Here is a 15,134-nt window from a genome sequence, read left to right as displayed (position 1 = left end):
CCGCAGTCAAAAGGATAACTCAAGTGTTGGTTTATAAAATTAAAATCTAAATTCTGGATTAAATATTGAAAATACGAAACAATCGTCAAATTTTTTTTTCCAAAAAATTTTACATCATAAAAAAAAGGTCCTTATCAACTTTGACGTATCTTTATTTTTTGGCCAGAATTCTAACTGAAAGTGCTGAGATAACATCCACTGTCAAAAGGATAACTAGTGTTAGTTTATAAAAAGTTAAAATAAAAATTGTGAGTTAAATATTGAAGATACATACAAAAAAAATCATGTGATACCTTTCTTGTTGAAAATTTAATTTTCCACAAAAAAAGGTCAATTTTGACGATTGTTCGATCCTTTCATACCAATTGAAGGAAATTAAATGGTGCAATGTCTGACCATTCCAATACCGAAAACTCTGATGTAAATCAAAAGTTTTATACAATATAAATGGATTACTTCAAGTGAGGGTGATTTTTCCTTAAATTTATCTGTTATGTGTTATAAATGATCATAGGATGAAATTACAGTATTATAATATCGAAAATTGAATATTGAATATTGAATACAATTCAAACGAAATATGTTGGTGTTGATAAAGTTTTAAGCTTGAAAGCAGATCAGATTGAAGGACATTAGAGATACGCGATTAAGCATTTCATGTCGGAATATACGAGCGGATCGCGAGAATGGTTCTACTGTGAAATACAATCAGTGACGCGACTGACGGTCATTGCGTGCGCGTAAATCGATCGAATAGGTGTGTCCTAGTTTCAGTGATATACGAGAAGTACCCAAGGAGGAATACGCTCGTCCGTGACACAAAGCCACACTACACAGTGCACAGTGCACCAGGCTATCGATATGCCGCCCTGCCACCGGCAAACTTGATGCCGTTTACGCTACTGCTTTTACTGCTACAGCTATGCCGCTTTTACTGCTGTTATGTATAGCATATAGTATTCCCATATGTTTTTTTAATCTCCTAACTCTGGAGCTGCACCAATGCACCCAGAACTGGAGCCAACTGCTACCATTTGTTCGCAGACCAATCAAATGTCATCACTCATGAGTAATAGCATCAATCATGAGTCATAATTTGCCTCCTTGGGGATCGAATATTTCCACTGTTTTTTGAATGTTTGATTTTGTTCATTTGCTTCAAGTGCTTTTTATTTTATTTTATTTTTTTTTTGTTTTTAATTCTGTGATTTGTGATGGAGCGCAAACCTAAAATGAACAACCGGGGACGGTACTACGGATCTTACTTAATTTACGACGTCGCGGATTCCTACATCACTGCCTTGCATACCAAAATTTCTCAGGCGATTGCATTGTCACGGTTTAATTCCACTGGTTATTATCAAAATCCTCGTGAGTAAATTTATTTAGTGTTTTATTTTTATTTCTTGAAAATTTTATATTTTCAAAAACAGAGAAATAAAATTACATTTCACTTGATCAATTTTAGTAAAAAAAGTTACTTGGTTAAGCCAAAATTTTTTTTATTCTTTTATTTTTAGTATTTCGATCATTATTTCTCGGGGAATTTTATAATAAACATCCACAAAAAGCTAAAAAGCAAAAAATTTCTTCAAGTTCAAAAGCAGACTTGTTGAAAATAGAACCACTGGATTTTTCAACTGAAACTAGAATCCTCAAAGAATTCAAAGAATTTCCATTGAAGTACCGCAAACGAATGTAATTTAAATAATTAATGTGGCATTTACTCTCTATTTGCTAACTCATCCAACATCTACCGACAAAATAATTCAAATTTATGCTCAAAAGAATACACTAACTTTGTTGCCGCAAATAATTAAAATTTTAATCATCAAATCGAACAAACAACGACTAACACTATTAAGCTCATAATTAATCGTGTCGCTGTGATAATGATGGACAAACCCATTGAAACAGAGTCCAAAACAATGCTATTATTCCTTGTGAAATTATTGCGACACAGCCTCGCATAATTACGCCAGTCGATCCATCAATAAAAACTAAAAACAACCAATTATAATTACTTCAATTCTCTGACAATCTGTCTATCCAATTTCATGGTACTTTAATAGGTATTTTATTTTATTTGTTTCACTCCGGAAATTAAAAACAAACTATCATATTGTCATTTATTTTATGAAGTTGCTGAGAATTGAAAAATTGTCGTAACAGTAAATTTCTTTTTTATTTCATTTCCTTCAAATTCTTGAAGAATAGTCAAAATTTTATTTTGAAGAATTTTAAATCTTAAAAATTTTATGAAATTTAATTTTTTAAAAATCAAATTTTTTTTATGATTACATCATATCAGGACATATCAAGCTACATAAATCGATGTATTTTGATTTTAGAGAAATTTCAAAATTTGACCAGAAGTATCCAAACAAAGCTACTGTAAAAAATTCTATGAGAATCAAATAAATCCCTTATGCTCAAAATATGTCAGGAAATGCCCAAACACAACTCCTGTTAAAAGCGGAACTCAAAATTGCAATTTTAAGAAGTCCATCGCGCAAATTACATTTTGGCACACCCTAGTGTACACAAAATAAATTTTTTCATCGGTGCAAAATTGTTATAACAAAATTTTTTTCAATTCTACAATTAAATCACATCCGCAAATCTCGCATCAAATTTATCATTTCCTTGATCGCGATAGCGTTAATTATTTCTTTAATTAAAAACCTAAAAACTGTAATATTCTTGGATTTATTTTAATTGTAACCAACGAAGAAAAATACGTCTCAATTATTAAGCAATTAATAATTATTTCTTGTCAGCATTAATTTAGTATCTTAACTAGAGTTTAATGAGCAGTTGTATTTATAGAAGGTAGTTAAATATTAATGCTAAAAATATTAAGTCTTGATAAACTAGGGAAACAGGTCTTGTTAATGCTAGTACATGAAAATATATAAGATGGAAAATGGGATAGCGTGTTTGTTTTGATTTATAAGAATTTATCACGAAGCCTCTTTTCAGGGGATGAAACAGAGACAGAGACAGAGACAGAGACAGAGACAGAACGAAAGAGATAGAGAAGGGGAGAGAAGGATTGAATTGTTTGAGTGTATATATATTGTATCCTGAGTTAATGCGAGGTGTACTACAACAGTGTGTGTGATGGAAGCCCTCTGGTCTGGTCTGCTCTGTTAAATTGAGTCCCGACCCTCGTACTCGCGTAAATAATAGTCGCCTTGATGTTATGTGGACGCCTATGGTTGATTCGCCGCCATTTCCCACGAGTTGCTTTAACAATCGGTCGATCGTTGGTCATGATCAGTTGTTCATCATCAATCAATTTGTCCCGGCGACAACGACTTCCTCGGAAGTCGAATAAAATTGTCATAGACATGCCTGTCATAATAAATTCATTGCTGAAGAAAATTATCGAATGTGTGGATGTCTGTCTATACACTGTAAAAAATCGGAGGAGTGAATAATTTTCAGTTCATTTAATCCCGAGAAAGATTTTATTTATGTCACTGATGGAAAAACTTCCACGGAGTGAATTATTTATTTTTTTTATTGAATAAAAATAGTTATATAGTTATTATTCGCTGAAAAATGACGAAACGCGTAACTAGAGATTTAAAAAATTATTATAACCCTTTTTTTAGTTTTATTTTAAAGTAAAACTTCAATTATTTATAGTTCACAAGTCACGGCAGTCACATAATGACTGCAAGGTTGCTAGTCTCATTTAATTAAACATAGTAATGTTAATAATGTATTAATTTTTTTTTTTTACGTCAAAATTTATCAAAAAGAAAAAAAATAATCTTTATGAAAATTTAGTTCAATGTTCAAGTTTCAAAGTCAAATTTTTTAGAAAAATACAATTAATATTTACAAACTTAAGTTCGAAATTCATTAGTTGAAAATTTTTTCCGTAATTTGACATAAAAAATTTCTTTCAGGTTACAAAAATTAATTTTAAGTTAAAAACATCGTACTCGAATGATTTTCGAAAAAAAAAAAAAAAAAAAAAAAAAAAACTGAGTATTCACTACGAATTATGGGAGTCAAAATTGACTCCTGATTTTTTACAGGGTATGTCTGTATGTCTGCATGTGGATGAAGATAGGGATTAATGCGACTTTTTTTATTATCGACTGACTGGTTGTGCTAAAGCTTATGTAGTGTGGGTGGACACGAATGTCAGCAGTTTCAAGTTTTACAATGAGTTAACTTTTGTAATCAATCATGAGACTTTTTATCTTAATCAAAAGTACAAGCATTTATGAATACTCAGAACGATGCAGGGGAAGCTATAATTACACAAACAATGGCTCGTTAAATTGAGTCGGTGATGGAGCAAAATAATAGCTTAGATTAAATTTAATTTTGTTGTTATATTTCTTCAAGGCACTGAATAAATATATACATATATATAATGTACCAAAGAAACACTCAAGCTCCATTGCTGTTTCGTGAGCAGTCGTCAAACGATGGCTAAATAATTATTGTTTTGTTTCAATATTCGATTGAATTACATTTTAATTTACTGTAAAAGCTCCCGAGGGTCCTTGTAGAATTTTTTTTAAATTGATCGCGAGATACTGCTGATATAATTATTTCTGTTTGAAGATCTAAATTATCTTTTGAATTTTATTTCTTTAATCATTAGTTTGAATTTCTCAACCGAATTTATGAGAAACTAAATAGAATAAAAATAAATGAACCTTTTTCAAGCTGCTTAGTTAATTAAATACTTTAATTACTAGGGAAATAAATTTAATCGTTAAATCCTTACAATTTTATCCGGATCTTCCTCATCCTGAAATTCACTGCACATCCTTCGGAAGTCCATTTTATTTTTTTTTGTATTTGTAGCAGACAACAGTTCTCTGAAAAATGAAGAAAAAAAAAAAAAAAATATTTAATTTTCAATAGTAAAAATAGATAATAAAAATAGTGAGGAATTTTTTTTTATACGAGGATAAAAAAGCTCGTTAAATAAAATAAGTTGTAATTAATGTCTTTAGACATTTGTCATTTGTCCATTATAACCCATTATAATCCATCTTGACTCATGAGACTTTTTTTTGTGAGTTTTTTAGTTAATGCAGGCATGCAATTAGTGTGACTTTTTCGTGGCAATTTATTATTATTATTTAAGTCAACAAAAAAATATAATAATAATACATTCAAACAAATTTAAATTCGTAACATTGAACTAAATGTTTAAAAATATTATTTTGTTTCAAAGTTTTGTTGATAAACCTTGACATTAAAGTATAAATAAAAAATCATTAACATCACTACTATTGATTAAATTAAATTAATTAAATTAATATTAATGAAATTAACTTTTATACGTCAATTTTTGTGACTTCTTAACAAATAATTAATTATAGAGAGAATTTGTCAAAAAATGCTAGTTGTAGAAATTGAAAAAAAAATATTGATGCAATTTCTTTATAATATAAAAATTTATTTGTTACATAAAATTAAGGAAAACGTTAACGTTGATTTTGGAGGATGTAAAAACGGATTTTGTAATTTTTAAACGAATAAAAACTACCCGTGTAGAAAAAAATTATAAGCTCACAGCGTCAGATCTCCGTAACATTAGAACTGAGCGTCTTAAAAAAATCTTAAAATAATAATAATAATAATAATAATAATAATAATAATGATAATAATAATAAAGTAAATGAGAAAAGCCGAAATCGTAAGTCAGCAGAGTATTTTATCAGTAAAAAAAGTAACTGGAGAAATAAAGTAGTTTCTCATATTAAATGATTTGTGAAAATTATAGATTTGAGCGATCAATTTGGCCCGTGGCGTTTAGGTTGGGTGATTTATTAAAATTTAACGGGGATCGGATGCCGTATATATCTTTCACATGTGGAAGTGCATTCAATGATTCATATAAGACTAATTCGAAAGTGAGTAAAGCGAGGGCAAATCCATAAATTGATAAAATAAGAGCAAAATTATTAGATTGAAGAAAGTTGGAAAGCAAGAAAGGATAATAGATAGGAACGGTACCGTCGGAAGGTCTGCAGCATACCAAATGAGAAAACTAGGAAACTCAACGTCTCATATTCTGCACTCACTGTTTCAACTCGACCTTTAATATTCTTTGTGTGGCCTTACACTACAATATATATGCTTCTATGTAGCTATTACTCTTGTATACTCATTACATACTTTTTTCTTTTTTTTTATTTATATTTACATTTATGTTTACATGTTTTTTTTCTTTTGCAGTCTCACTTTTAGCAAAAATTAAAAACTATTCTAAATAAAAAGCTCGCTCAGATTTAATTCCCTCTTTGTTCCGACATGACACCCCCCTCATCCCGGTTGTAATTTTTTTTTGCTGACAGCCAACGGATTGCTGAGAGAGACATGGGAATAAATATTTCCCTACATGTCACTTGGAATTAAACATTTGATGGTAATTAAATCCTTTTTTTATGGATGTAATAAACCCGGGTGATTCTGCAGGGCAGTTAAAATTATTTAAGTGTCTGAAGGAATTTTCCGATACTCCTGACCCAGCTAAATCTTTAAACGACCGATTTTACGGCCTGAACACCGTGAGGTGATTTTTATGCTGATAATTGTTGCGCGAGTTAAAAAATCGTGATTGTGTAGATTTACTATTTTTTTTTTATAATAAATTATTTTTTATTACATCCTACGGTATTTCAGGATGCTTTCAATCTAAACCTTAGAACCCAGAATGATTTTGAATGATTTCAATAAATATTATACAATAAAATATTTTTAATTTTTTTTAGAAAATTCTTAAGAAAAAACACTCTTTTCATTAATGACAAAATAAATTAAAAATTCAATTGCAAAATCTTTCGAAAGTTCTCGTAAAAATAATTTTTGTTTTTGTACCAACAATATTTCTCTCCACTGAAATACTTTTTGGTCCAATGAACATTTAAATTACATAATTACTGGAAAAAAATCAGACAAAAATACAATTCAGGTTCATTAAATCCTGCAACATCAAAATTTTGAATCAATAACCACAACAATAATTAGTCAATTATGTCCATATTTACAGAGCATAATAATATTTACCATTACATTGCAATCGATCAAAACTGTGGGTGTTTGTGGGACAAATAATCAACCCTTGTCAGTTAACAATGACCGAAAATATATATATTACATGTTATTGTTATTATTATTATTATTATTATTATTATTATTATTATTATTATTATTATTATTATTATTATTATTATTATTATTATTATTATTATTATTATTATTATTATTATTATTATGTTAGTAATTAGCAAAATTGACAATAAAACTGACTCGAACCAGACGAAAATTCGCAAACAGCACTCACCAGTCTATTTAATATTTATACCTTATAACAAATTATTAATAGTGTGATTAAATTAGCGTAGGGTAGACAGTGGACTCGTTAATTTATTCATTACTGTTAAAAATATTACTCCTGTCAAAACCAATCTCATGACTCACAATTATGTCATTATTATATTAATACACGCCCATTTGCACAATACAAAATCAATAACATTAATATTAATATTAATACTAATAGTAATTCATAAATTTAAGAGACACGACTCTGGATAGAAGATTATTCCATTAAATAATAATAATAATAATAATAAGTTATCGATCAAGTTGTCCATTTAGTTAGAGTACAAAAGTGTCTCATTGTTTTCTCATTGTCTACTTCTCATCTCGATTATTGTACGAACAATTGTAGACGGAGAAACAAAAATGAAAAGAGTGAAACAAAAAAACTAAACAAAGGTATTATGGAGTACAGTACACTGTAAGGCTGAGAACAAAATGAAAGGCTGGCTCTACTTGTTTCACCAACACTTGTACTTCTATTTAAACTTATTCTTATTCTTATTCTTATTCTTGTTTCTACTCTCAGAGTCTCGGTCTTAGTCTCATTTCTACAAGATAAAATCCATATAACCTGCTGCCATACAAATACAAGGCGGTTAGGTGGAGAAAAGCGAAATATAACTCGAGAATGGAGTCGGGTATGGGACTGCATCGTGCAAAGCTTGGCGATTGGCCCGGACTTTACGCATTAGCGTCAAATACTTGCCGCGCAAGCAACTCATATACTCGTACTACACATTACGGACTACATACTACGTATAATACTACACACTATATAGTACACTCTACTGGGACTCTCCTCTGGGCGACCTACATTTTACTAATTTTCAGCTAATTAATAATTTACCGGCACACTGTAAGTTATGCATCAGATAATTTTCATTCTATTTCATTCCGCTAACTCTACGCGTTATTTAAATATATATTATTGCATTAAATTATATTATATTATATTGCGTTATGATAATTATATTACACAGACCATAGTTAATATTATTAGATATACACTAATAATTTATTCTATTTACATTCCCAAATATTTTAAGCTGTTTGCAGGACAAACTTAGGATTTTATTTTGATTTATTAGGATTTAAGAAATTCGCGAACAAAACCTAGAGAAGTTTGAAATAGAAAAAAAAAAAAAATACCCAACAATTTTTATAACAAACTAAAAGTTCTAGCTTTTACATATTTTTCTCTAATAAATTTACTAAGTACTCCAAACTTTATAAAATTATGATCATCTACTGAAAAAAAAAAAATATTATCTTCAGAATTTTGCTTCAGCTTTAATTAAATCAAAATAATAGAAGTCGAGAATAAAGAGCAAAAATTATCCGCTTGCATTCCTGGTTCCTTTTTCATGAATAATTTTTTAAATAATTTCGACTGTAAAAAATCTGTAAAATCAATAATAAATACAAGTACCTTAAAAATAATTTTGCATCTAAAATACAAGTTATTCGTTCGAAACTCCTAAAAACTTGAATTATTATAATAAAAATAAAATGATCCTTTTATGAATTCCTTATAAATTTACCAAGGATGGAGTTCATAATAAGTCAAATTTTTTTTAGAACCAGTTATTCAAATTGTCTTCATCTTCCATATTCCACAAACATTCCACGAAAATAGTAAGAATTTATTTTTTGGAGTTACTTAATTTAGACCAAAAAATAAAAAGAAAATTCTTTTTCAAAATTCACGCTTTATTCTTTAAAAAATTAAACCACGTGACTCATGAAATAGTATCTCGTTCCTATCAGTGAAATATAAGACACAAGACCTAAGACCTTGCGTATAAAGATTGAGATAAAAAGTGCATTAAATTTACAGCTGGAACATTTTATTGAGCTTTTTTCTTATTCTTTAAACATTTATAGAACTATATATGTTTATTTATTTATTTGTTTATTTTTGTTTTACAACAGTCACGATTGTTCGGTAGATTTGTTCATGCTGTTCGTGTCCACATCTCAACTCGATTGTATTACCGAATAGGAATTCGAGTTTTTCGAGGACAAAAAATAGCTGGGTCGTAGCTACGTGTCGAAGAATTTAAATGTCCTTTTATGCTACGCGTTACAGTACTAAAAAGGGGATGAGGTCGTGAACATTTACATGGACAATCTCATTTACATTCATGCACACATTACATACATGTATATTTATAAATATACATGCATACATACTGCGAATAGTTACAAAGTACATAGTGATATTTCTAAAAAGTACACAACACCCATTTATATTTTTTAACTTCTGTTAATTTACGGTACTTGAAACAACTTTTTATCCAAAACTAAATAGTAATTTATCCGATTTACTTTTATTGTCAAGCTCATTAAATAGTTTCGATGTGCTGGAGGAGTTGAATTAGATAAATATTAGGGTGGGTCAAAAAAATCGAATAATTTATTTTTGACTTTATACTCTGAAAAATAGGTTCGTAGACACCTAAAAAGAATTCTCTCCAAGTATAAGCTCTTAATTATAACGGGAAGGTCCTCCGCTTTGCGGGTTTCTATTTTTTTCGAATAATCAGATAAAAAAATTTATATCTCGCTTCCAACTGCTTGGAAAAATATTCCGTGGCATAGATTTTGTGAGAAATTGAATGCTTTACAAAAAAGGTCTCTTATGACTTTTTCAAAAACTCAACCGATTAAAAGATATTCATAGTTGAAGTTTGGCTATTTTAAGGAAAATATTCGTTTTTATTATGAATTTTATAAGTCGATGAAAAAAATTATTTCGGATTGCGGAACTCATGATTTTGTAGGAAATTTACTGCTCTACAAAAATGGTCTCTTATGATTTTTGATTAAGTGAAGCCGTTACGAGATATTCATCGTCAAACATTAACGAATATCAATATTTCCAGTTTTTGATCAATAATTCGATAAATTTTAATTTAAACTATGAGTTTCAGGAAAATTTACATAAATTTGAGTTTCGATCGATAAAGAAATGTTATAAACAATTTTTTTAATATTGTTTTCAGTCTTGAGCTTGTTTGATTGCATTAAAACAAGAAATTAGAGCATTTTTTCGACATATAGCCAATGATTAGTTTAATTTGAAGTGAATGACATATTTCTTTGTCAAATTTAATATGAAAAGTATTGAATCAAGTGAGAAACAACCAGTATTTAACTTTTTTATAGATAAATTTTTATTGAATTATCAATTGCAATATAATTGTCTATATTTTTAACATAACAGTACGCTATTACTATAAATAATTTCTTTTATTACAATTTGGGAATGTTTTTGATGTTCTTTGACAACTTGCAATAAGTACTGGAATTGTTCTTCATTTTTGTCAAGCATTGATTATATTCACTGACTAATGCAACAGCTCGCTCTGCTGAATCATTGACAACTTTTAGTTGTTGAAAGTATTCTTTATTTTCGAGATAACTCTCATTAGTAGGCCATAATTCAACATCGACATCAAGAAAGTCATACGGTAGATCGAAGATTTTGAAAAGATTTAATGACTTTTTAGACACAAAGTCACTCAGAGTTCTCTGCGCCAATGAATTCAAATCTTTTTAGCAATTACAAATCTTTTAGCTTTAGAATCTGTACCTTCACGAGTATTAACAGCTTCAACAATACGTTTTTTTACTTCTAATGGAACGCCATCGTCAAACAGTGATAAAATGGCAAGTTCATCGCTCAAATACCATAAGTGCGAAATCATTTTTTCACACGTAGCTGAAGAAATCAAAGGATTGATATGTTTGTACTCCAATAAATTTTTCATAAACTGCAAGTCATGATAAGCAGCAGTTGTTGCAGAAGTTGATGAAAACCAAGCTTTTAAATACAATGTGACTATAAAAATACAGAAATGACGAAGACCATGCAATTCTTTCTGAGAGAGTTTGAATTCATCTCTGAATAGATACATTTTTAAACTATAAATGGCCTTAGCCATCCATCTAGCATGATGAACAGCACCAGGACGTTTGAAAGAAATCTTTTCTTGAGGCATTTCTCCAAGGAAAATCAATGATAATTCCAATAATTCTTTATCTAACTTATTATAACATTTCTTTATCGATCGAAACTCAAATTTATGTAAATTTTCCTGAAACTCATAGTTTAAATTAAAATTTATCGAATTATTGATCAAAAACTGGAAATATTGATATTCGTTAATGTTTGACGATGAATATCTCGTAACGGCTTCACTTAATCAAAAATCATAAGAGACCATTTTTGTAGAGCAGTAAATTTCCTACAAAATCATGAGTTCCGCAATCCGAAATAATTTTTTTCATCGACTTATAAAATTCATAATAAAAACGAATATTTTCCTTAAAATAGCCAAACTTCAACTATGAATATCTTTTAATCGGTTGAGTTTTTGAAAAAGTCATAAGAGACCTTTTTTGTAAAGCATTCAATTTCTCACAAAATCTATGCCACGGAATATTTTTCCAAGCAGTTGGAAGCGAGATATAAATTTTTTTATCTGATTATTCGAAAAAAATAGAAACCCGCAAAGCGGAGGACCTTCCCGTTATAATTAAGAGCTTATACTTGGAGAGAATTCTTTTTAGGTGTCTACGAACCTATTTTTCAGAGTATAAAGTCAAAAATAAATTATTCGATTTTTTTGACCCACCCTAGTAAATATAGTGATACAAAATTAACTTTTGGTTAAAGATGAAAATTCTAGAGCCAAGGACATCATTTTAAAGAGTTTGATTATATCGGATCAAATAAGAAAATTCTTTAATTAAGAAATCATTCTTGATTTAAGAATTTTTCTGTTTGGTTTAAGATGATCAAACTCTTCAAATTATTTATTTATTTATTTTACTTCTGGTATAGATTAGATCTAACAGTAAAATTAAATTTGCTTATGTTTTAAATCAATTTAAGTGAATAAAAAAAATTATTTGCCTAAATTAGTAAAATGCTCAATTAGGAAATTTTCCCTTTTTATCCTTAAGTTTAATTTTCTTGATTCTATTTGTAAGTTTCTTGAATTAATTCAACCTGAATATCTTGAAGTAAAAGTGAAGTATATTTTCTCAAGAATATTTTTCTTGCGAGAACTATTTTTTTTTCACTATACGATTTGAAAATTTATTGCTTGTAACTTCTGAAACTTTGTTAATTTTAATATCAAAAAAGTTATCCTTCATGCATCATACATTTAATAATTCTATAAAAACATGTCGAAAAATGTTACCACGAAATTTCTAGGATGTACGAAACTAAGCAAGCTTGCACAATGTAATTTTATGTAAAATTACCAAGAAATTCGTCCGTAAAAATCCTCTGCAAACTAGATTAAATCCCGCCAAATATTCGGCGTCCCAACGGTGACGGTAAACAAAATCTAGCTCAGCAAATATTTTTTCACTCACCGGTGATAAATTCACCAATTTTTCTAACCCTTATAAATAAATTTCATCACTCCCAATCACTAATTTATATTTTTTCTAAAAATCAAGCTCAATTAAATAAAAGGGTTATTTTATTTGAAAAACTAAAAATTTGGTAAGCGCAATAATTAATAATTTCGACACGGCTAATAAAAATAATAATCTGTTGATAAGACGGGGCAAAATAAAGCTAACAGTAAATATGTAACATGGTTCTTGAACTCCGGGTTAACTACATAACAAATCCAGCGGAATGGATGAGTGTTGAACCGCAAATAAACATAGGATTTCGGACAGACAAGTGAACGGTAAACATAACATATACTTAATACATAATCCTGTGTATACCTACTACCCGTATTTACCTTCATAGTGAGAGAGTGTGTATACTACACTGGGGTAAACTTGAATATAACTCTCCTCCTATTTCTGCTTCTCCTCTACGCGGTCCAGTATTATATCTCTCCGCTCTAATATTATCGATTCATTCTTACAACTAATAAATTTTCATTCAAATAAGCCCTTTTAATTATCACGCCCCAGTAACGATTTTTTGTCGTAAATCTTCAATCTCTAGTCTTTAGTCTTTACTTACTCTTGAAGCTTCAATATAATACTTCAGGAATACTTTTAATCTTCTTATTATGAACACCCAAAATTAAACTATTTTACTTCTAGACTCAACATGCATAAATTAAGTTCTACTCCAGCACACCGAAACTATTTAATGAGCTTATCAATTAAAGTTAATCGGATAATATTACACTGTAAAAAATTTGCGGAGTGAGTGATTTTTAATTGATTTAATCCAGAGATTTAATAAAAATAAAAAAACAGTTGTTAATTTTTTTTTTTTAAATTACAAAATGCCTATTTATAGATTTAAAAATCAATCTAAACTTTTTTCTTATTTTTATAAAAAAAAAAAATTTTAATATTAAAAAAAAATTGTATCAATATTTTTTTTAATTTCTACAAGTAGCATTTTTTGATCAATTTTCTCAATCTTTATTTATTTGTCAAGAAATCATGAAAATTGCTATGTTAAAGTTAATTTTAGTAATATTAAAATAAACTAGCAACCTTGCAGTCACTATGTGCTTATTCTTCAAAATTTCTTCAAAATTTTGCTTATTCTTTTAATAATGTAGATAATTTTATTGAATTAAATATGGTCAGGATTCGTCAACAAAACTTGAAAACAAAATAATTTTTATGAAAATTCAGCTTAATGTTTTAAAGTCAAATTTTTTAGAAAAATATCGTGATTAATTCTTATTCAACAACTTAACTCTCTAATAACGAGAAGATTCAGCGACCATCCGCCCTCTGTCGGAGATTTTTCATCCTACTTTTGATGAAAAAATTGTAAATGGACATACCAAATGCAAACTATATCTGGACACATCAAAAATCATGCCTGACTAAATCAAAAATTTTTTTCCCGACAAACCAATTAACTGCCGTTGAAAAATAGATTCTCTCAAGAGAATCTCCCGCGGCAACCAATTTCATATTAATTTATTGATAACTTATAACTCGGAATTGATCATACATAGAACATGGATTAAATAATCGAGGTATCAATAGCCGAGACCATTCAACAGCGGAATGCTGTGGAGCTTTGCTGAGAGAGTACAAGGCTGGTAAATGGAGATATAGATGGGAAAAGCACAAGGGAAGAGGCAAGATATAAATGTTAGTGGCGTAGTAGTGAGTAGTAGTGGAAAGGAGAGAAAATGAATAAACGTGGCAAGGGGTTGACCGGGTAAGGGCGGAGGGGTAGAGGGTGGTAGAATGAGGTGATGAGGAGTGGATACCGCCGGAAGGTATACACTAGTCCAAACAGGATTCTATCCCGTTCACAGCGCACAGTACTATAGAATGCATTGAATCGTGCCGAAATAAAAACAGTCTTTTTTAATGGTTTATATATGTACACGGCTCTGCTCTCAGTTATATTTATATATGTGTATATGTATATACACAAACCACCCTCCACTTTCTAGGCGGTCTCTTTTCAGTCTCTCCTACATATATAATACAGCACACCGCACTATACACTACACACTTTGCTCTGCACTCGGTACTCTGTAGTCAGTAGTATGTCTACAGTGTTGTGTACTATTACTATTACTGTACTGTGGTGTATGAGCGAACGCAGATCTGTCTACTACTAGTACAGCATTATGTACCATTATATACAGTGGATCATACAAGAGCACGCGCCGGCGCCGCCTTTAAAGTTTAACTTTTACAAACGGACACCACTATCGTTGCTTCTCTAACTGTTTTTGAGTCGCTTTATACGCTTTGTTTTTATTTTTTTTTATCTTTGGTTTGGTTTAGTTTAGTTT

At 29.5% G+C, this 15,134-nt stretch overlaps 1 protein-coding gene across 3 annotated transcripts in view; it reads left to right on the top strand.

Annotated features, from left to right (window-relative positions):
* Positions 1–622: 622 nt before the first annotated feature.
* Positions 623–15,134, top strand: part of LOC141528481 (cytotoxic granule associated RNA binding protein TIA1-like) — a 47,911-nt gene continuing 33,399 nt past the window's right edge. For all 3 annotated transcript variants that reach the window (XM_074244551.1, XM_074244552.1, XM_074244553.1), the window contains exon 1: positions 623–1,371. In XM_074244551.1, coding sequence (XP_074100652.1) covers positions 1,215–1,371 — 157 coding nt within the window. In that variant the 5' untranslated portion in view covers positions 623–1,214. The remainder of the gene's footprint in view (positions 1,372–15,134) is intronic.

This window comes from Cotesia typhae, unplaced genomic scaffold (assembly GCF_013202065.1).
Source record: "Cotesia typhae breed Kobodo isofemale line unplaced genomic scaffold, CoteBio_Ctyphae contig_43, whole genome shotgun sequence".
NCBI classification, from domain to species: Eukaryota; Metazoa; Arthropoda; class Insecta; order Hymenoptera; family Braconidae; genus Cotesia; species Cotesia typhae.
The sequence above is the reverse complement of the archived record's forward strand: the minus strand, read 5'-3'. Positions and strand labels throughout refer to the sequence as shown.